Source organism: Chiloscyllium plagiosum, unplaced genomic scaffold (genome assembly GCF_037043375.1).
Source record: "Chiloscyllium plagiosum isolate Xiang-an unplaced genomic scaffold, Cpla_swu_hap1 HiC_scaffold_26, whole genome shotgun sequence".
Lineage (NCBI taxonomy): Eukaryota > Metazoa > Chordata > Chondrichthyes > Orectolobiformes > Hemiscylliidae > Chiloscyllium > Chiloscyllium plagiosum.
Window position 1 is genome coordinate 41,801,371 of NW_028270164.1, and position 22,941 is coordinate 41,824,311.

Here is a 22,941-nt window from a genome sequence, read left to right on the forward strand (position 1 = left end):
GCTGGGCCCAGAGTGAGGGTCATAATGTGAGGGGTAGGTGAGAGAAATCATGTGGAGGTGCGAGGGTGTGCCCAATCTCAGAAGAAAACCTGCCTGGCTCCACCCCAAAGATAGAGCAGGGTGATCTGCTGGGCTTCCCCAGATCCTGAACTCCCCCTCTCCCCGCAGCCTCAAAATTAAGATGGGGTGGGAAAGAGATTCTAAGTGGCCCATGTTAATTGATGACTTTGCTCAGCCCTACCCCTAAAATTGCAGACAGGTCAACAATGGCTATAGGGAGACCCCTGGGGAATCTTATGACTTCTCGTGGCTTCAACCGCCCATGGTATCCCACCACTATCCAATGCATGGGGCAAAATCAGCCGTGGATGACTGATAAACACTGGTGATTTTGCTTCTTGGTACACAGAAGGAACCTTCTCTCCTCAGATGTAGCCAAGAGCAGGCAGCAAAATTCTTCACCATCATCAAACAGTGCACTGCGATTCAACGATCACATATGGAGGATCATGGCTTGCAAAGAGACAGTCTCTCTGTTATTACACCACAATGCAATTTGGGTTGGGGGGGGGTGGAGGAGGATTTTAGAAAAGCTAACAACATCCCGCACCCCCAAAATAATTATTAAAAGATTTAGGGATGGTGTGGAGAAGTCGATCACATTAAGATATTCTGTTGCAAAGTTCACGTAATATCCTAGAGCTAAAGGTTTGAACTCCCTCGCAGAACTGCACACAATACCAAATAAAACTATTCCACTGAATTCCAAACAGAAAATGAGGCGACTTCACATGGACCACATCAAAGTATCCGTCCGTAAATTGGAATGGTTTAAATTTGAGCTGCTCAGTCTTCCTTGAGAAAAGCATGGCCACAGTCCAGTGAATCCGTCACAAATCACTATTTAATTAGTGCATCGAGACATTCATCTTGCCAGCATTCCCAATGAAGCCTCTTTGTCGAGTTTTGAACTGTTTACATAATCCAACCTGATTTGCCTGCTTCAGTGCACAATGAACCCACAATATTTTATTAAGGTATAATCCTCAAGGGATTGTGCCTCTCATGCAACAAGAATGAGATTACAGAAGGGTTAAACTGAGATAAGAGTGATGAGCCACTGACATAGCCGACTCCAGCCATGCCATCACAATCCCTTGCTGTCTTGTCTGCGGTTCACATTCCTCTCTGCTGCTGCTGCTGACTGGGAAGATCACCACAGTTTTAATTTACATGAGGGCAACACTCCCTTGTTTTGAATGGAATGGCGTCTTGAAAGGAACAAGTATTGCCAAGTGTTTCTTTGCTGGCACACAGTCCAATGACATACTGTGTCAAAGGGCATCTGTCTGGGACGTCTTAGAATCTTCTAGCTCTCCTTTCCTCACCTCATCACCTACAAAATGTTTTTACTTAAAATATGAGAAGACCAACATGCAGTCTTGTATCTTAATTTAATGTTTGTGTTGGTGATTGCTGGATCTGCTGAGAAAAGATTAATCTTTCAGTGAATAGGATCTAGTCCTAAATAGCATCACTTCAATGTCAACTGAAACCCCTCAAATAGCTGAAGTACCAATATGAGTTTCCCATCATTGGACTGGTCATCGGTACTCTCATAAACACATTTTATTCTGGAGCCAGTCCTGGTTGTATCCTGTGTGGTAGTTTGGAATGCTCTAGACTGCTCGATCAAAGTATAATCAGGGCACGGATAAAAGGGCCAATTATTCAAAATTAATGTTGCGGACTTGCAACGACTAAGAAATCAATTTGATACTTACTTGACAAAAGAACTTTACAGGATTATATCAATCTGTGTGGGATTAGAAACTGGATAAAAATAAAACAAGTGTTCTGATTCATAGAATCATAGAAATTGCAAAAACAAACTCAGAGGTTGCCTGGGTCTCAACAAGAGTCTGCTCCTTGACTGAAATGACCTGTTTTAATTCCATATTCCTTTATTATTAATTGAATTGAATTGAATTTTTACACTTTTGTGATCTGCTTTACAAATAAATTGTTCTGTTCTGCTTTAAATGATGCACTTCTTTACTTCATTACCCACTTTGGCAAAATATTCCTTGTTGGAATAACTCCAAAATATTCCTTGTTGGAATAACTCCAAAATATTCCTTGTTGGAATAACTCCAAAAGCTTTTCTTCCAACTTTGCTCCTTGTTTTCTAATAATAACGTTAAGTCCATGTCCCCTTCTCACCAAATTACAGCCCTACATTGCTATATATCTCCTCAAAACCATGAGAAATTTTGAACATCTCTATCCAGCAGATCTGCTGTGTACCCTCTTCGGCTCTCATCCCTCCTCGTCCCTAACCTCTCTTTGCGAAGAAAGCAACAAATCTTCAGAGCGATGCCTTCTCATTTCTGCTGTCCCTCCACTGAACCTACTCTCGTCAGCAATGCTACACAATCTGTATTTCCTTTCACTAGGAGGGCAGCCACTACTGTCCACAATTCTCCAATTGTTGTTCAGAATGTTTCTTATACAAAGTAGCAATGCTGAAACTCTGTTCTCATCCCTATTATCAGGTCAGGTGAATTGGCCATGCTAAATTGCCCATAGTGTTAGATGCATTAAGTCAGGGGTAAATAAAGGGTAGAGGAAAGGGTGTGGGTGGGTTGCTCTTTAGAGGGTCGGTGTGGACTTGTTGGGCCGAAGGGCTTGTTTCCATACTGTAGGGAATCTAATCTAAAAAAAGGCACTACCTCTGACGGTGCAGCACTCTCCTGGTACTTCAGTGTTCACCTAGACTATACATCCATGTCTTGGAGTGCAGTTTCTGACTAGGATCTTCTCACTTCGATTACACTGCTGGTTTAGTCTTACTTCCAGTGCTGGTTTTACATTTGTTGTGAAAGGAAATCTAAATGAAATACAACATGTGAATCAGTGTTTACTGGGCACTGACTCTTGGAAATCTAACTGAAAAGTACCTACACTCATGCACTGTGGTGTATTTGTAGAGTTATACAGTTTTCACCTCAGGGTTAAACTTTGAACCAGAGACGATCAAAAAAGGTAAAATGGACAAGCTGTTCAAAACATCACAGGTTGTAGCAGAAATGCAGGTCAGCACCAGTTAGCGAACATCTGGAGAACATTATCTGTGTGATCTTAGAAAGACTGCTTTTATATCAACAACACGTCGTTAAATACTGGTGCTGCAAACCTTAAGGAATATGAGCCTTTCTCTCTGATGTTTGGAGAGTGACCCTGGAGCAAGGAGCTGGGGACTGTTCACTCTGTGCAAGGGGCCAAAATACTCAACACAGGCAGAGTCAAAGACAGATAGAAAGAACATTAGTGAAAAGGAGAAAGAGGTAGATGTGAAGATATTCACGTCGCAGCACAGCTCTCTTTGTTTTTTGAATGGTACTCTGGAGTCTAATTGTTTCCTTTATTCTCTCCATGAGTTATGGGTGTCACTGACATTTGATACCCATCCCCAATTGTCCTTGAACTGAGTGACTTATTAGGCCATTTCAGAGGGCAGTTAAGAGTGAGCATAATGCCAAAAGTTTGGAGTCACATATCGACCAGACCAGGGAAGGTAGGCCCATTTTGCTTATAGGAGAAAGTGAGGACTATAGATGCTGGAGATCAGAGCTGAAAATGTGTTGCTGGAAAAGCGCAGCAGGTCAGGCAGCATCCATGTTGGAGGCTTCGGATTTGTTGTAGGTACTGGTTGTCCTGGATGGGTCCAAATTTTGTTGGTCTGAACGTAGTCCGGAGTCCGTGTGGGGTCAGTCGGTTCCGTAGGCAGGTGCTGAGGAAGGAGATGTGGCTTTGGTAGCGAGTCTGTTTGAGAATGTGGCTGAAGAGCTTCTGGGTGAGGAGATGACCTGGGGTGTGCAGTGAGAGAGGTTGTCCTGGTTGGGTCCAATTTCTGAAGAAGGGCTCATGCCCGAAACATCGATTCTCCTGCTCCTTGGATGCTGCCTGACCTGCTGCGCTTTTCCAGCAACACATTTTCAGCCCATTTTGCTTATAGGTTTATATACCAATTTATAACCTGATAGGTTCATGGTCACCATCACAGACACCGGTTTTCCATTCTAGAATTACTAATTGAATTTAAATTCCACCATCAGCCATGGTAGGATTTGAATCTGTACCTCCAAAGCCTGGGACTCTGAGTTGCCACTCCAGAAATATTACTACTCTGCCACTGTTTTCTCTTAGTTCTACTTAAGAGGCCAGATGGGACCTTGGTGTCATGTTTCAGCTGATGAACAACACATTGAACAGCGCAACATTCCCTCAGCATTGAGCTGAGGTGTCAGCCGAGATTACATGCTGAAGCCTCATAGTGGGAATTCAGGCCACAAGCCTCTGACTGGAGAGGCAAGTCTGTTGCCATGGAGCCATAGCAGACAAGAGAAAGTAAGATCGGAATTAAGTTTTCTTTATAGCGAACACATTGAGCTTATGGAATCGGAACAGGGAAGGTTTCTGAAGCAAATTCTACTGAAACATTCAACTGCACGTGTTTCCATTTGGGGAATTAATTGAGGGATAGGGTCAGAAAGGGATAGAGTCAGAATGTTTGTTCGGCCTAATTTATTAATTAACATCTCCCTTCATACTTTTATCATAATCCAATCATTTATCATCCTCCTTCGCAGAGCGACACAACCTTTAGAGAATCAGCACAGTAGTACTCAATCCAAACATTTATCTGTCACGCTCCCAATTTCTTATTTCTGTGACTAAGAAAAACATCGTTCTAAATCACTTAACACATCATGACTCACAGATAATCTCTCGCCACCCCTCCCCGACATTGGCTTCACCCCAAAAGGCTTTAGGCAGAGGGGACTCAATTATGTCTACGTGACTGTGGGCCTGTAGAGATAACAGCGGTGTATGCCTGATAACGACCACGATGCGACTGGGCAGTGATAAGATTATTTGTTACTGTAAAAAAAATACACTTTTGCAGGCCAAGTGCCTGACCCCCTTGGAACAGAAACTATTTTGTTCCTGTGCCAAAGAGTGCCCCGCAGTTAGTCAGCAATAAAATGTCCAATGTCAGCTGTTGGAACTGAATCCTTCACTACCACCTTATACCCTGTTATGTTGCTGTGTGCCTGTTTCTCAAAAAACCTGTTTTCTTTTAAACTGTGCCATAGGTCAACTATCCAGAAGTATTTATCCATCTCATCATGAATTCCTCCCCCAATTGTTTCACCATTTTCTAAATCCTTTTCCTTTTGGTCCAACTCTAAATTCTCCATTCAACGGGTTATCCTTCACTCTCCAGCCTTATCATCTTGCAGTCCATCTCTCTCTTCAACCTCTGCCAGTCAATACCTATCCTAAATCCTTCACTCCTTCGTCACTTCCATATAAACTATTTCAAAAGATCTATGGATGGGGCAGGTATGGAGGGGTATGGATCAAATGCAGGCAAATGGGACAAGTTTAATTGTGAAAAGTGGACGGCATGGACAAGTTGGGCTAAAGGGCTTGCTTCCATGCTGTAGATTTCTAAGACTCTAAGGTTCATTGATGCTTAAGATTCTTATCATACTGCCGATTGGTGAAGATAAACGTGTCCCTTTCTCACCAATCTCCGCCCCTACTGCTCACCTTCTGCCAAATTTGCTTCGATCCAACATATTTATGTCACCTCGAAAACCAGCTGTCCAAATGCAAAAATGTTCCACCTAACTTACCTTCCTACCTAAGCTCTAACTTATCTCCCTGAAGCCTTTGTCAGTGTGAACAAGCTCCGTATCGATTGTATGGTGGCTCAGTTTATCGATAAGCAAACAATTAATGACTCCAGAAAGGGATAAGAACTTGCAAAATGCAGGAAAGCAGAGATTAGAATTTCTTTTGCAAGTGGCTGAGTTGAAAAGTAGATTTATTAACTCTTCTACCTATGAATCTCTTCAAAGTATGGTCTACTTTGTTATATCAACTGTGATAATATGAATAATGTGATTTAAATGCAGACATCATTTCTGAGCAGAATATTGAGAACCCACATGTCATAGATGCTCATTGCTTAGACTCAGAGCTTTATCAGATGAGTATTGATCTGAAAGAAGAGAATGGACAAGGAGAGTAAGGGAAAGAGAAGCATCCAGCAAGTTGCCTCAGCCTTCGATCTGCTGGGAATCCTTGTATTCTGTGCAGAAAGGATCACTGTTCAATTGTGTAAATCATTAACAACTCGGAGTCATGCACTGATAGGTAGACCTCTGATTCTATGCACTCAATTATAGGAGGTACTTCAGTAACTGCTCCCTTGCTATAGCTAAAAGGTTGGTGGAAAGGAACCCCTCCCAGTGGGTAAAGGGCTGCCCACTGCTGTTTAATGGTCAATTGGCCGTTATCAGGCTGGATGTGGGATTTATGCTTCTCAGGGACAGGAATCTACCCATTGGCCAATCAGAGGCCAGCAGCTCAATGTAATAGTCACGTTACCAAAGTGACGCTGCCCACTAACCTTGAGGAAGAGCTTGGTGATGCAGTGTTTGAGGTCAGCGAGGGCCCAAGGGTTTCTGAGAGGGATTCCAGAAGCCATGAGGGAGGGGAGGGGAGGGTTGGGAGTTTGCACATTCTCCTCGTGTCTGAGTGGGTTTCTTCTGAGTGCTCCAGTTTCCTCTCACAATCCAAATATGTGGAGGTTAGGTGGATTGGCCATTGTAATTGCAGGGTTTCGGGGATAGGATGGAGGGCTGAGTTTGAGTGAGATGCTTTTTAGTGGGTCATGCTGAACTCAATGGGCTGAATGGTATCATTCTGCACTGTAGGGGTTCTATGACTGACCAAGTCCAAGTTCATGGACTGCTACCAGACGCTGCCCGTGTTATTGAGCTAGCACCCTCAATCGAAAGCTATCTACATGGGCCTGACTGAGGACAGCTGACAATGGTGATGAGTTTGGTGTCTGCACTAAGCAGCAAGGCAATGCGCCAGCACAGTGAGCCTGCTATCTCTGGCTAATGGGACAAGCCAGGGATGCTGTGAGTATCCAGGTCTGCTCAGAATGAGTGGATGTAATGACAGTGAATGGACAGCCCAGAGATATAGCCTGGTCCAGTCAAGGAGCTGGGCGTGTGTCCCTGAGTACATGGTGTCCTTGCTGCCGCATTACAATGAGAGTTGTCAGTGCAACACTGAAGTGCAGAAGTGTCCTGTAAGTGGATCAGAGATGTGCCATGAGGGTTCTTAAAGGCTGGCAATGCCATTGTCTGTGATTGTGGGGTGAGTATGGCTGGAATGCACCCTGAGATGTTGGTGTCTGGTCTCCAACAAGGAGCTATAGGGAGAGGTTGAATAGGCTGGAGCTGTTTTCCCTGGAATGTCGGAGGCTAAGGGGTGACCTTATAGAGGTTTACAAAATCATGAGGGGCATGGGTAGGGTAAATAGACAAAGTCTTTTCCCTGAGGTGGGTGAGTCCAGAACTAGAGGGCATAGGTTTAGGGTGAGAGGAGAAAATTTAAAAGGGACCTAATGGGCAACCTTTTCACGCAGAGGATGGTGTGTGTGTGGAATGAGCTGCCAGAGGAAGTGGTGGCGGCTGGTACAATTACAGCATTTAAAAGGCATCTGGATGGGTATTTGAATAAGAAGGTTTAGAGGGATATGGGCCAAATGCTGGCAAATGGGACTAGATTAGGTTAGAGTATCTGGTCGGCATGGATGAGTTAAACTGAAGGATCTGTTTCTGTGCTGTACATCACTATGACTCTATGACTATAAGGAGATCCTTTGAATAAATTCAAAGAAGAAAGTTGAAGTCATCTAGTATCCACTCCGACTTCCATGTCGAGAACTGTGAACATTGAATTTGTTTGTTGTGCTTGGTAAGATGGGAAGCTGAATATTAATACGTTGGGCCATTAATAACGTGTTTAAAAAGCAATAAGCCTCTTAAACGGCAACTCGCTGCTGCCTAGTGAGAAACTCGCCTCACTGGTCAACAAACGTAAAAAAGATGCAGCACGTTGCTCCTGATGGTGAGATGGACCTTGTTGGAATTCTCGTGCAATTCTGCCACAAATCTCGCCAGAGCCTCTATCACTCCGGCTCCTATAAATCTCTGCTATCTGTGAATGTACAAATTGAGATTGGAATTCAGAGCAGCATGCTGCAATACTCAGGCATCACCAGCAGAGGACTCCAGTGGCCCATGGAAAGACGATCTCAGCAATCAGTAGTTAACTATGGTTCTCCAGAAACAAGTGATAACTTTGTCTCCTGGATTGTGCAGGTCCGGACCTTCAGACTAGCACTAGACCTTGGAATTTCCATCTGTTGATAAACGTTATTCTTGGATTGTGAAACTGATATCAAGAGTAAAGAAATTGCAGCATAGCAACATTCATAAATGGAAGCAGAGATCAAGGACATTGTTCCTGGGCAGAGCTGTTTTTGCCCTGGTTATTATACCATGCAGAAGTGTTCTGATTCCAAACAGCAACACTTTGTGAATGATAACCTCAGCCTCTATGACTTCCCTCTCCAACAAACAGAAATGAACCCTGGTGTGGAGATTAGAGATATTTAGACAAATAATTTCCTCACAAAATGGTCAAGTTTCTCCCCAAAACATTTTCCATGTAAAGAAAATGGTAGAGTTGCATCTAAACTCCAATCTTGTTGGTTTTAGCAAACAGATGACGGTAATGTCTGGCTGTCAAACCATGGTATCGCCATTGCAGAGACAGCACGCAGAGCAGGCACAAGGGTTCACTGCTTGGTTAGCAACGGCTGCAGCCACTGCTTTATGTTTCAGTGTTGGTGAAAACCATCATTTCTCATATCCAGTCTGTTGCCAGGTGACTCACAAACAGCAACACCTCTGGTCAAGAAATTAAACTGCAACTTGTAAATAAAAATGAGATTGCCCTGGCTGCACAGAAAACAAATAAAACAGAAACACAAAGGAATGTTAACTTACCTTGGCACGTCCTTTCGTTTGTGAGTAGCTTGTAGCCCTTCTTGCAGCTGCACTCAAAGCTTCCAATGGTGTTCCGGCAGACGTGGTCACAGCCTCCATTGTTCAGGCGACATTCATCAATATCTGCATGGGAGACAGCGAGAGAATGAGAGCAAGGCAGCCTTACAGAGAGTAAGGAGACAGAGAGAGAGGAGACACAGAAAGAGAGAGAGAGAGAGAGAAGGCAAAGAGAAAGTTGGAGAGTGAGGAGGCAGAGAGCGCGAAAGACAGACAGAATGAGAAGTCAGAGTGAGAAAGAGGGATACCAGTACAGATATATAGAAAGAGAGATACAAAATGAGAGCAAGGTATAGGATAGAGAGAGAGGAGAGCGCGAGAGAGAGAAATTGGGATGGTAAGAGAAGCATTGAGAGTGAGAGAGAGGCTGAGAGAGGGCCATAGAGAGAGAGGGAGAAAGACAGCCATCAAAAAAAAGAGAAGTGAAAACAAATAATTCCATAGGATTAGCACCAGCCTCCTGGTAATATAGTGAACACATTCAAATAGAATATTACCAAAAAGATATGGTGCCTGTTCTTGATGTGGTTCTGATCATGAGCTCACTTTTAAAGAGGATACAAGAAAATACTTGTTGTTTGACAAGTAACTTTCTCTCTCACACACACACACACACACCTCCTTTTATCTGCTTAGGTTGTGTCAGCCAACATCCATATTCCATGAACATCGCTAACCACATTCATAAAATAAACAACATGAGATAATGACCAGATCATCTGTTTGATAACCTCGAGGGCTAAATATTGGGCTGGGCACCAGGGGAACTTTCCTTCAATGTCATGTCTATGGGATCTTTTCAATCAATTAGAAGGGACAGGCTCCCTCAGCACTGCACTGGAATGTCAGCTTTAGATTTTATGCAGTTAAGCCCTGGACAGTGTGTTCAGGAGAGGTAAGTGTGAGTGGGAAATGCAAGGGAGGGTTGGTCAAAAACTGACAGCATGATTTGTGGCAAGTGGGAGATCGCATGAGCAACAAATGAGAGAGGTGAATGATGAAGGATTGGTAAGTGAGAGAGTTAGCATTTTACCTTTACATTTTAAAATTTATCTTAATTCAAAAGTTATTGCATTTATTAAAGTAGGAATTTTAACAATGAACAATATTTCCAAACAAGGTACAATGTTTTATGTTATTTCTTTTCCCCCAAGGAGCAAGGTCTTACAAAATGTAAACATAGTGTTTATGTTGGTTGTAATGGGAAACTCTGAACTGTTTAAAGCTGCTTCGCTTAAAGTCAAACTTTTCAGGAGCATGACCACAACGTTTAGTGTCGAATAAATGACGTTAAATTGGAAGGGATTAAAATAAACAACTCCATAGGTTAAATTATTTTTGACCCGGAGTGTGGGCAGAGATGACTGGTGGGATTAGTGAAGCACTAACTATCAGAAGGAAAAAGTTAATCAACATCAGGGAGGTGTCAGTAGATTGCAAGTTAGCTGATACAGTGCCCAGATTCAGAAAGGACAAAATCAAGCAATCACAGGTAACGACAAACCTATTAGTCTTTAATTCTAGAAAGATGGAGTCAACTATTGGAAATAAATTTAACAATGATCTGAAAAAGAAGCAATGCAAGATCTATCAATATGGCTTTAGACGGAAAAGCTGCTTCCTGAATAATGGCCTTGATTCTTTGAGGGAGTAACTCAAGTTGACTTTGGTAAATGTGTCAATATTGCATGTTCCATTTCTCAAAAAGCATTTAATTAATTTCCACATAAAAAGCTACTACTAGATTCTAAGCTATGAGAATTCCAGGTAAAATTTGGGAATGAGTAAGAAATTGGATAGATGATTAGTGTAATGTTAGGGGCAGTGCAGGGAAGGCGAGGCAATGACTAGGATGTAACAGGGCCCAATCATTAGACCATTCCCATTGTTGAATTTTCTCAGTGATTTGAATTCAGGTTTCAATTCCCAGATGATGGCAGACTGAGGGAGATAATGTATTGCAGAAAGCTGCAACTTTTCACAGTTCTGATACATTGTTACACTGTTTCTAACTTCAAAGATAGTGCCAGTGCTGCGGAGTATTTCCAGCATTTTTAAAATTTGGATCATATTCTTACGAACAACAGATAAAACATCTCCTCCTACAACATGGTAAATAATAGCCTCTGATAAAGAGACATTACCAAGGTCCACCCCACATTTCAGGGCAGTTACCAAAGCCCCATTATAGGGCAGTTTCCAAAGCCCCAACACTGGGCAGTAACTAAAGCACTGTTACAGAGCAATAACCAAAGCCCCATTATGGGGCAGTAACAAAGCTTACTCCCATTAGGAGTAGTAGCCAATGTTCATTGTGTTCAATTGTCTGGAAAGTTCCGGCTTTTTGTTTTCGACAGATTGATGGAGCAGTCAAGGTTTCCCAGTTATAGCTGGGCTGCACCCTGCTGCTTTGAAAGCTCTCACTAACTTGAAAGTATATTTTAACATTTTATCTGGGACTGCTCCTCATCAGTAAGTATAATTTTCAGATGGTACATTTAATAATCCACTGAATTTTATGAAGGAATATTCACTTTCACACAACAATGAACTACATGAAACTGGCAATCACTGGCTGATTTATGTGCTTGTTAATGACTAAACTACTTGCTCTGAAACACCCGAAGGACTGGATTTATTGGCAGTTTGTATTTCACTTGATGCTGGATAATGAGCTGCACAAGGGAATTGGATAACCTCAATTTCAATGGAGCTTTTAATCTACCAGCTATTTCCCTTTGTATGCATAAAAAACAGATTTTCTAACTATTTCAAACTGCATCTAGAAACACTCCATCTTCAACACTCCATGTTTTTATAATGACAATTTATATATTTTCCAATTGATAACCATTCTTTCCTTTCATCTTGACTTTTGCTAATTTCTGTACCCCAAACCATATGCAAATTGGCTCAATTACCCATAAATTGCAATTTTGTTTAAATGCATCCATTTGTATATAGCAATAAACACACTGTAGTTACACAACCCAGATGTACATTTATATCACAAGGCTGGAGATATGAATAGGTTCATATAGAGTCATACAGCATGGTAGCAGACCTTTCGATCCAACCAGTCCATGCCAACCATGTTCCCAAACTAGTCCCACCTGCCTGCACTTAGCCCATGTCCCTCCAAATCTTTCCTGTTCATGAACTTCATGAAAGGGTAATCAAGTGTGACAAACCTATTGGAATCTTTCTAGGATGCAACTAATAGAGTGACAGGGGGAGCCATTGGATATAGCTTTTTTGGTTTTGCAGAAGGCTTTTGATAAGGTCCTTCATAAGAGATAAAATTAAAGTGAATGGGATTGAGGATACTGCACTGACATGGATAAAGAACTAATTAACAGTTAAAATCAAAGAATGGAATAATTTGGAGCTGTAATTGTACTGAGCTTGGTAGAGACCACACTTGGGAGTATTGAGTGCTGTTTTGGTCTCCAAATCTGGGGAAGGATGGAGGGAGTGCAACAAAGGTTTACCAGACTGATTCCTATGGCAGAGGTCAGCTGGAGCATACAAGTCAGAACCAGGCTGTTCAGAAAACAAAAGTTCAGAAGAGAAGAGAAAGATAAATGAGAAGCAAAGAGACAGTATAAGAAGAATCTGCAGCTAACATTAACAGGGAACTTAAAAGACTTTTTCAGGCATATATGGAACAAAAAGGAGCATAGGGCTGAATACGAACCAAAAAGGCAATTCACATTAGGAGAAATGTGAAATTTGGCTGAGTTATTAAATGAGAAATTTGCAGTTATCTTTACCACAGAAAGGTTGCTGCCAAAGCAATACCAAAAAGAGTGAGTTGAGAGATTGGATGTGCTAAGATTTTATAAAGAAGGTCCAACACCATTTATAATGCACCATGGACTTACAAAGGACATTTGATAAAGTGTTAGATTAACCACTTCTCCGCAATAAAAATGTAAGGGGCAGCATGTACACCAAAGTGCCTGACTGACAGGAAACAGAACGGCTGTTGTTTTTTTGGCCAACGATTGTGTTTTATTTTACAGCCTGGAGATTTTCCAAGTTTCGATACTGGCATCACACCTTTTCTTGACCTATATTAATCACCCAGACTTGGATTTGTACAATTTCAAAACTTGCAGGTGTCAGAGTGCTTGGAAATTATGTGAACTGTAATGAGCTTAACAACAGACTGCACGTGGCAGATGACATTTGATACAAGAAGAGGATCCTAATACATTTTGGTTGGAACAATGAGGGAAGGCCATACAGGCTGAAGTTTACAATTCTAAAGGGGATTTAGGACCTTGAGTGCATATAGACAAATCAAGGAAGGTGGTACATGGACTCCTTGCCTTTAGAGTAGAGGGATATATAAAAAAACCAAGGGAATGATGATAAATTTGTATAAAACACTGACTCAACATGAACTATCCAATTTTGGGCACCTCACTTTCAGAAGAATGTGAAAACATTAGAGAGAGTACAGAAAAGATTTGGAGGGAATGTTCCCATGGACGAGGAACTTCAGTTACATGGACAAACAGGAGAAGCTAATGTTGCTTCCCTTAAGAGAAATAATATTGAGCATATTCTTGATTGAGGTGTTCAAAGTCCTGAGTGGTCTGGACTGAGTAGATAGAGAGGAGAGGGGAAAGATGCAAAAGGGACCTAAGGGGCAACGTTTTCATACAGAGAGTGTTGCACGTATGGAATGAGCTGCCAGAGGAAGTGGTGGAGGCTGATACAATTACAGCATTTAAAAAGGTATCTGGATGGTACATACATAGGAAGGGTTTAGAGGGATATAGGCCAAATGCTGGCAAATGGACTAAATTAATTTAGGATATCTGGGCAGCATGGACCAGTTGGACATAAGGGTCTGTTATTATGCTGTACATCTCTATGACTCTATAACTGTTCCCTTTGGACAAAGGATCAAGAATCAGAGGACACTGATTTAAGGTGAATGTCAAAATAGCTGAACACAACATAAGGAGAAATTATTTTACACAGCGAGTGGTTAGGAGCTGGAATACACTGTCAACTGGAGAATTACCCAAAAAGAGAAGTAGGCAAGTGATGAATAGGAACTTGCCCATGCTAGCAGGAACACAACGGGATGAATGGTCTCCTTCTGTGGCGGAACCACTCTCAGGTTCTAAAATAAATGTCAACATTGGTGTGAGCTGCTGATGTGGTGCGTCAACAGATCATGCTTTCACCTCTGCAATTTAAAATGGTGATACTTTGACAAACTGCAATCCTCAAAGTTGGAAGTAGGGTGGTCAACTGTCCAGTGTTATACTGGGCAGTCCAGGTTTTATCCTGTCTGTCCATCATTATGTCCAGTAGTTTTATTTTTGTGTCAGCAGCACTCTGCACTGGATCATCCCTGTGCCTTATATTGAGGCAGGAAGGGGCTTGTGCTTATTCCTTCCCAATTATTTTGTGTGCTCATTTCTAGGAGGTGTGGCTTGTGGCTGGTGGGAGCTGTGATGATATCATCTCTGTGTGCAATTGAACAGCACTAATGTCCTTCCCCCATGTTACAACATTGATTTAGTTTGATTTGATTTAAGCTTTTTTGTCACATGTACTCAAGTACAGAATTACAGGAGTACAGTGAAAAGTGTACAATGTTGCCACACACAGTGACATCTTAGGTCTGGTCTGCTGTCTATTATTCTTGACCTCGACAATGGCCACCCTGACTGAAAGTTGGACGTTCAAAACTCACTTCAGGTCTTAAGCACCATATTCATGCTAACAGCTGACAGCATTATCAAGCTTGAAATAAGACATCAGGTTAAGGCCTATTCAGTCTCTCTGGTGCATGAAAAGACAGTAATGGACAACTTGAAGACTAGGAGAGATCTCCCAGTGTCCAGTGCAACAAACACCATCAAACAGGTTATCTTACCATTGCTTCACAGCTCTTTATAAGGCTTTAAAACAAAATTGCTTTCCTCATTCAATTCCAAAGCACTTCAACAATAATGCATTGGCTGCAAATGGGTTTGGGGCATTCTGGGAACATGAAAGGCACCATCTCAGTACAAGTGTTTCTTTTCTCCCCCCCCCCCCACTAAGTGAAAGTATGCATCCTCCAGAACTGAAGAAGGAGTTGCGCTAAGCCAACAATACATGTGATCCTCCTGAACAGAGATGACTTTGAGTCACCATTTGTTCTGAAAATATTGGCAAACATAAGAGTCAGATTTGAAACCACAGTCTGAACAACTTGGTTTTGCAATTAACGTGAGCACTGCTATTTCAAAATGGTACTTCTAGAACTCACAGGAAAATAGCGTTAATATCTGAGATGGAAATGGATCAGCGCTGGAAGAAATTCGCAGCGGAACCTTTGCACTGATGAACTGAGAGAGATTTTGCACACGCTTAAACAGGGTTGAGTTGTCTTGTATGAAGAAACACCAAAGACTGCAGGGAGATGGGTGGCCATCTGTTTCACACTTGAACAGTGTTCAATCACAGCTTGAGAGTTACCCTTTCTTAAATGGAGTCCATTTCGTTGAATCTGTAAACAAAACTCTAGCTACAGTGCTGTAATGTACAATTGCAACAAATAATATAGTTAAAGAGAAAGGAAGATCATACTAATTGTATGTAAGTTTTTCATAAAATATGCCTTGTATCTATCTTTATTTCCATTTTTCTCATTTTATTCCCCCAAATTTCCTACCCCTTTCATAACTTAATCCTTAATGCTTTGCCAATTGTACCAAAGCCAACTATCCTTCCTGAGGTCAGATGTTCAAAATAAACACAATTCTGGAGAGGGGGTCTGACCAAGGCTCTATACAACTGAAGTATAGTTCCCACTCTTATGTATTTCAGATCCCGTTGAGGTAAAAGCCAATATTACATTACTTGGTATTTTTCTATTTGTCTAATAGCTATTAATGATTTGTGTATAGTCCTCTATTCCTTCTACATTTATAAAATACTCCAATTTGTGCTTGGTTCAAAAAACTTCAAACTAGCCTGTACTGAACTCCATTGCCACATATCAGTCTATTCAATCTGTCTATACAGCTGCGTAGAATTTCCTGTAACTTATAATTTACCATAATCTACAAACTCTGATATAAAGTTCTGTACTTATTCATTAATTAATATGAAGAGAGTTGAGACTCCAGAAAAGAATGGCACTTGTTATATCTATCATGACAATCTTTCCAAAGTACTACAGACATTTCTAACTTTTCGAATCATAGAATCCCTTCCATTGTGGAAGCAGGCCATTTGGCCCATTGTGTGCACACCAACCCTCCAAAGTGCATCCCTCCCAGACCCACCCCCTAACCTATCCCTGCATTTCGCATGGCTAACCCACCAGGCCTGCACATCCATGGTCACTAGGGGTTAATTTAGCACGACCAACCCACCTAATCTTTGGACTGTGGGAGGAAACCATAGCACCTGGATGAAATCCATGCAGACATGGGGAGAATGTGCAAACTCCACACTGGCAATCGTCCAAGGCTGGAATTGAACCCAGGTCCCTGGTGCTGAGAGACAGTACTGCTAACCACTGAGTCACTGTGCTGTCAATTTTGAAAGAGGACTACCACAGATGAAAGAAAAGACTGATGATGTGAATTCAGTGCTGTCCATCAGTGTCCCGTGTAGGACCCATGAACGGTCACACTTGTAGAGTGTCAGGGAAACTTAAAACAAAGGGAGAGAGATAACAGAGATAACAAAGGAGCTATCTTCCCACAACCACTGGCTCACACCATTTCAGCAGAAAAGCACATCTTGCAGACATTTTTTATGTTTTGCCCTTCAAGGTAAGTAGAGAAGGAGTTAAAAGCTAAATGAAACTCTGGTCTGTGTGTGGCAGTAGATGATATGCTCAAAAAAGAGGGTGTGTTCATGAACTAAAGCTCATGTGTACTATCCTGGTTTTGATTGCTAGTGTGTTGTGAAGGTCACAGTCAAAGGACCACTCCCTCAGCACCCCCACATTACAGGTAAAAGGATTCTCTCAATCTGAGAAACAAACTAGCCAGGCAATGGGAGACATGACAACTAGAGGAATCTCTTACTCTTCTGCATAAGTGGTGTGCATTGTGTGGGTAGGACAGGGAGTTTGATGTGTGAGCATTGTGGAGAGAAGGGTCCAGCAGCAACATTGTGGAGTAAATTTCAGTGGTTCAGCCCCACTTTCCTGATGCTCAATTCCTTGAAGATATACTGAGTGTCTCTCAGTGAGGCCCCTCAGAGGTTAGAAGCTGGTGGTGATGTTACATCACAGTGATAGGTCAGTCTGCACCTGGGTCTCTCAGTAGCTGTGATCATTCATTGGCTCCTTAAACGTCTCAAATGGCAAAGGGATGGGAAGGTCAAGTTTGGGTTCTTCCTGGTCATAGTTCTGGCAAAGGTGAGATGGTAGCAGCGTTCAGGGAGACCACTAACAGGCAGACTTAATGCCCCCCTCCTGTCTCCAAATTCATCATCAATGGGGGAAGATATATTCATTAATTATGTTCAATAATTCAGCCAGAAACACCTTACATTTAATACTGGACAGGACGTGAGTCTTGGATATGTTGAACATGGACAATGGATAAAAATTTTGATGCTGAGAGTACCAAGTCTTTGTGAGGAACTGGAAAGGATGGCTTTTGATGAACAAGCAGCCAGAGAATACAGTGAGTGTCATGGAGTCAAGGAAGAAAGCAGGGCAGTGGAACTGAATATCATGGACACACTGATTATATCACTGAGGGGCAGGTCATTGTTGAGAAATACTGTTAAGCAGAAATGAAAACTGCTATATATGGCAAGAACAACAACATAATGGGCCCATTCAATTCACTTGACAGACATTTCTGATCAACCACGGCACGGTGGCTCAGTGGTTAGCACTACTGCCTCACAGAGCCACGGACCCGGGTTCAACTCCCACCTCGGGCAACTGTCTGTGTGGAGTTTGTACATTCTCCCTGTGTCTGTGTGGGTTTCCTCTGGGTGCTCCGGTTTCCTCACAAAAATGTACAGGTTAGGTAAACTGGCCATGCTAAATTGCCCGTAGTGTTAGGTGCAGGGGTAAATGTAGGGGAATGGGTCTGGGTGGGTTGTTCTTCCGAGGGTCAGTGTGGATTCAGTGGGCCGAAGGGCCTGTTTCCACACTGTAGGTAATCTAATCATAAAAAAAACTGTTCAAAGGTGTTATGACACACCTCTAGAGCAGGTGGAGATTGAACCCAGGCCTCCTGACTTAGAGGTACGAACATTACCACTACAACACAGCAATTCACTTTATGTACCTCCTCTGAGAGTCCCTCCTATACCCAATTCTAAACTATTGAAGTTTTGAAGCAAACTCTCCTGTCATTCACAGACATCAAGAAGGAGCTCTGAACCTTTAAATGGATCAGTCTTTCATTTACATAATTCATGCTGGTACCCCAGGGGTCATCCAGCCTTGGATACTGCATTCTGTAGGTTGGAGACATTTCAGCTGCTTATTGAGCTTTCTTACTTCATTGGAATGGTTTCAAGTTACAGCTCGATGGTTTCACTCTATTTACGGAGTTTGCAGCAAGAATGCTCTGGCCTTTGTACAGTGGCATTGTAAACATGTTCTTTTTGAATGAATTTATGATATTGCTGCACTATTCTCTTTTGCTCTGGTTCTTTTCCTTTCTCAGGCTCATTGCTTATTCATGACCCTTAGTGCTGTTTTTCTTCACTCATTCATCCACAGAAATCTCCCTCTATTTCCTTCCCTTCTCTATATTTTCTGTCATCTCTTGCCAATCGCTCGGCTCCCTCCCATTGTCGTACACCAGCCAGAAAAGTTTAAATGACTTTGAAACGTATATCAAGTCACACACGCTATTCCAGGCATCATGTTACTTTGATGTTTTCCAGGTAACAAATGCTACGGGCAGTACAGTTGGAACTCACAGGTTTTAGCAGAGTCCCAAAATGCTCCTTTGCTTACAGAGTACACGTCAAAAAGGTTGGAAACACCCCTAGTGAAAAATGGAAAGCTGGTTGCTGTTTTGATATTCCACAGGCTAGACCTATCTATACAATGTGCACTCTTCAGCATTCTTATTTAAAAAAAAATATATAATTGCTTTAGAAGCAGTTCAGACAAGGTTAATTTGAACTCATTCCTAAAATGAAAGGTATTCTGACTGAAGAAAGGTTGTGTAGGTTAGGTCCATTATCACTGCCATTTGAAAGCAGATCGGATGAGCTTATTGAAACATATAAGATCGTGAGGGGAATGGACAGGTGAATGTTTCCTCTTGTGGGAGAAATAACTAGCGTTCATAGTTTAAGAATAAGATGTTCCCCTCCGAAGACAGATTTGAGGTGAATTTCTATCCCAATATTGTGTAGGCTGGGTCATAAATTTTATTTAAGGCTGAGTCAGATAGCTTTTTATCAGACAAGGGAGTTGACAGTTACAGGGAACAGACAGAAAACTAGAGCTTATACTATCACTATATCAGCCATGATCTGATTGGATAATACAACAGGCACAAAGGGCCAAATGGCCTAACCTAGCTCCTAGATTCTTATTTAATGACTGGGATCAACCTGGGTTAATGTACACTGTCTCTCAAAACACCATGCATTTGGGGAAATCCAAATTGTTTCCGTCAGGCAAGTGAAAATTCAATTCTAAGTCATACAAGCATATTTCTAAATGTTCTGCAGCCAAAGGTTTTAAGGAAATACAAGTCTTTAATCTTGGCTTAAGCATTTGTCTTTTTAGGTTTTCCAGGCATTGCAATATTAATTCAAATATTTAGCTGAAAGAAAAGACTGTGATTTATCCAAAAATTTTGCTGAACTGTGTGATCAGCGCTGTGAGTAATGAATATTTTTGTGGAGAGGTGGGATGCGGACTCACCTTTGCATGTTTTCCGGTCGGGTTGTAATGTGAATCCAACAGGACAACTACAGCGGACTCCTGTGACAGCGTCCTGACATGTGCTATCACAGCCTCCATTGTTCACAGCACAGGTCTCTGTGAGAAGAGAAGTCATGAATAGGTAAAGGTCAAAACAACACAAGATTAAACACCATCAGTTACAGCTTCACGATGCACATTGCAAAAGTGACTACACATAATAAATTGTTCCCTGTAAAGTGCTTTGAGATTTCCAATGGTTGTAAAAGGCGCTATATAATTTCAAGTCTCTCTGCTCTTTCTTTCATTTGGAACATCAGAATATCCCTGTACAGAAACACGCGTCAATCTGGAATTCATCAGAACTGAAATCAGCTGCTTTCCCTTTAAGTTCAAACACTGAGTAGAGGAACTGGAAGGTTGCTAATGTATCATATCAGTTATACAGGCCTTTGCTCCACCTTCCTACTTCCCTGTCTTCTCAAACTGATGATTGTAACTCCTTGGAACTGATTACCCTCTTACCAAGGTTGCTATCCTTCAAGCCTGAACTTAGATTACTGTGATTTCATCTGATTACTTTTAGTCCGAATTCAATTCAAACTTGAATATCAAACAGCCCAAACTCACACTGGAAACCTGGTGGGTTCTACTAGGAAAACAGGACAATTACAGTCGTTTAAAGCAAGCTACTTTGCTACGAGATTTATCTCAGTCATTTTTCAATTGCCTGACCATCCCCAGTGTGTCCATGTTACCATCTCTTTAGTGGGATACATTCATGTGTGTTATCACATGCTGCCCTCTCTTCAATCCCTCCAGATCCTACTGTCTACCCCAGAGGGCTGACCGAAACTGGTCAAGCTCAGGGAGTTGGCATGAGGCTGAGGTTTAATGTCACCGTATTGAAATTTGAATTGGGGTTAAAAATCAAAAGTTGAATAACTTCTTAGATCAGAGACTATACCGATTACCTTGAATAAAAGTGATTTGCTATGTGCTGAGCTTCTTGGAAATCTGCCTGCAGCAAAATGAAAGTAAATAACTTTGTGGTTTACAATAACACAATCTAATTAATGTCAATTGATCAGCTCCACATCTCCAACTTAAATGTCACATGACACTGTATCTAAACAGATCCTCTCTTGGTAAACCTGCTAAATGTAGAAACATTTTCCTAAAGGGTCTGCCAGCAGGTGGAATGATTTATTGTAAGAAGTCCACCATTGAACCATGTGCTGATCAGCACCACTATCCTGGGGATCATTCTATATTGAGGTGGTGAAACTCAACAAGTATGGTTTAAAATGGCAGTGGAGTTGACAATTTGGCATGTTCACAGTTGGAGTGCAAGTGCAGTCCTGGTCACCTAGAGCTGTGCAAATACCGAGGACATTTGGCAAACATCCAAACTGATCCCAACTACCTGAGTGATGTGAAATGATCAGAGGTCAAAGGAGCAGACAGATATCATAGAATCCCTATAGTGCACCAAGAGGCCATTCAGCCCATTGAGTCTGCACCAATGTTCTGAAGAGCATCCCATCCAGCCCCAGACCCCGCTCCCAATGATCCTACATTTTCCATGGCTAACTCGCCTAGTCTGTACATCCCTAGACACTATGGGCAATTTAGCATCGCCAATCTACCTAACCTGCACATCTTTGGGTTGTGGGAGGCCACCGACACAGCCACAGGGAGAATGTACAAAAACAAACTCTCATCCTAGCTGGAAGTGAACCCAGTTTCCTGGCACAGTGAGGCAGCTGTGCTAACCACTGAGTAACCGTGCCATCCCTATGGGTGTTGGAGGGGTGGCGGGATGATGTTGAATACATGAAAGGCTGAAAACTGAAGCAATGTAAGTATTTATGACAAAAGCTAGCAGGAACAATTGTAGTCAAGCAGGCAAGTCACTACACAGACTTTGAGATATGACAATACAGTTTGATGCAAGCCTGACAAAAATGGAACATTAAAGGTTGATGATTAATAAAACAACCTTCAGGCTTCTATTGTTATTTCTTTTTGATCTTTTCACTTCTCCATTAAACGGAAAGTGCACTTTCAACTTTAAACATTATGTTTAAGGAAAACACTACAATTTGCACAACACTAAAGCCTACAGGATTTTATGTTTAAAAACCCAAAAGGCTTTAGAAGTAGTGGGGAGGATGAAATAATCAGGAGGTGCTGGTTCAGGTCCTACCTGCTCCACAAGTGTGTAACAACTCTATACAGAGAGATTATTAAGTATCTATTCTTCACCCAACATGTTGTGAAGTGTTTCGCGCTCAAACTTCTTGTGTATCCCTCACTTACTGAGTCTCACCAGTGCTGCGGCTTCTCCAGTCTAAGTCCATTTCATACATTTCTGCAGGGTTCTGTGTTAAAGTCAAGCTATTGTTGTTATCCAATTAATTATGAATAAATACATCAACTGAATGCAAAATTGGCCATTCCAAAGCTGGTATAACAGTGTGGCTTATGAAGACAACTTTGAATCCAATAAGTTTATTTCAAGCAAGGGTGATGGTGAATCTCTCGGGCCACACATGCTTCAAAAGCAGATTCTGTAGGTCTCGACTTGAATGGAATGGGATTTTTGAGCTTGGGCAAGTTTTCAATCCAAAGCCTGTATCTTTTATTTCCCCAGTAGTTTACCTGCCTGAATGCAAGCCTGATTAATTGGTCTGGGATCAAGTCTAGTGAGGAATACTCCAGGTGAGGCTGCGGGTTGGACATAGTCATAAGTCATCTGTTGGGTCAGGAGGGGCCATAACCTGCAAGTTCTGACAGGGAGCCGTGATAGGAGTAAGGAATCCTCGTGCTCCATAAGCAGTGCTATAAAGTTATTGACCTCTTTCATGAAGCAGTCCTCTCCTCCATTCACCTGCCGAGTTTCCCAAGGCCTGGGAACCTCGGCCGGCCAGGGTTAAATCTGGAAAACAGGTTAAATCTGAGGCAGGCAGCCACATTATTGTACGTCAATGACCAACCTGCCTTCCCTTGTCCCTTTTCCATTAGAACCAAAAAGGGCATCTGGGGTCAGATTTG

At 42.0% G+C, this 22,941-nt stretch overlaps 1 protein-coding gene across 1 annotated transcript in view; it reads right to left on the bottom strand.

Moving 5' to 3' along the window:
- LOC122563262 (signal peptide, CUB and EGF-like domain-containing protein 3) overlaps positions 1 to 22,941 on the bottom strand; it is a 367,101-nt gene that overhangs the window by 94,861 nt on the left and 249,299 nt on the right. The window contains exons 7-8 of the mRNA XM_043716904.2: positions 19,885 to 20,001; positions 8,946 to 9,068 (exon numbers count right to left, since the gene is read on the bottom strand). Of these exons, the coding sequence (XP_043572839.1) occupies positions 8,946 to 9,068; positions 19,885 to 20,001 (240 nt within the window). The remainder of the gene's footprint in view (positions 1 to 8,945; positions 9,069 to 19,884; positions 20,002 to 22,941) is intronic.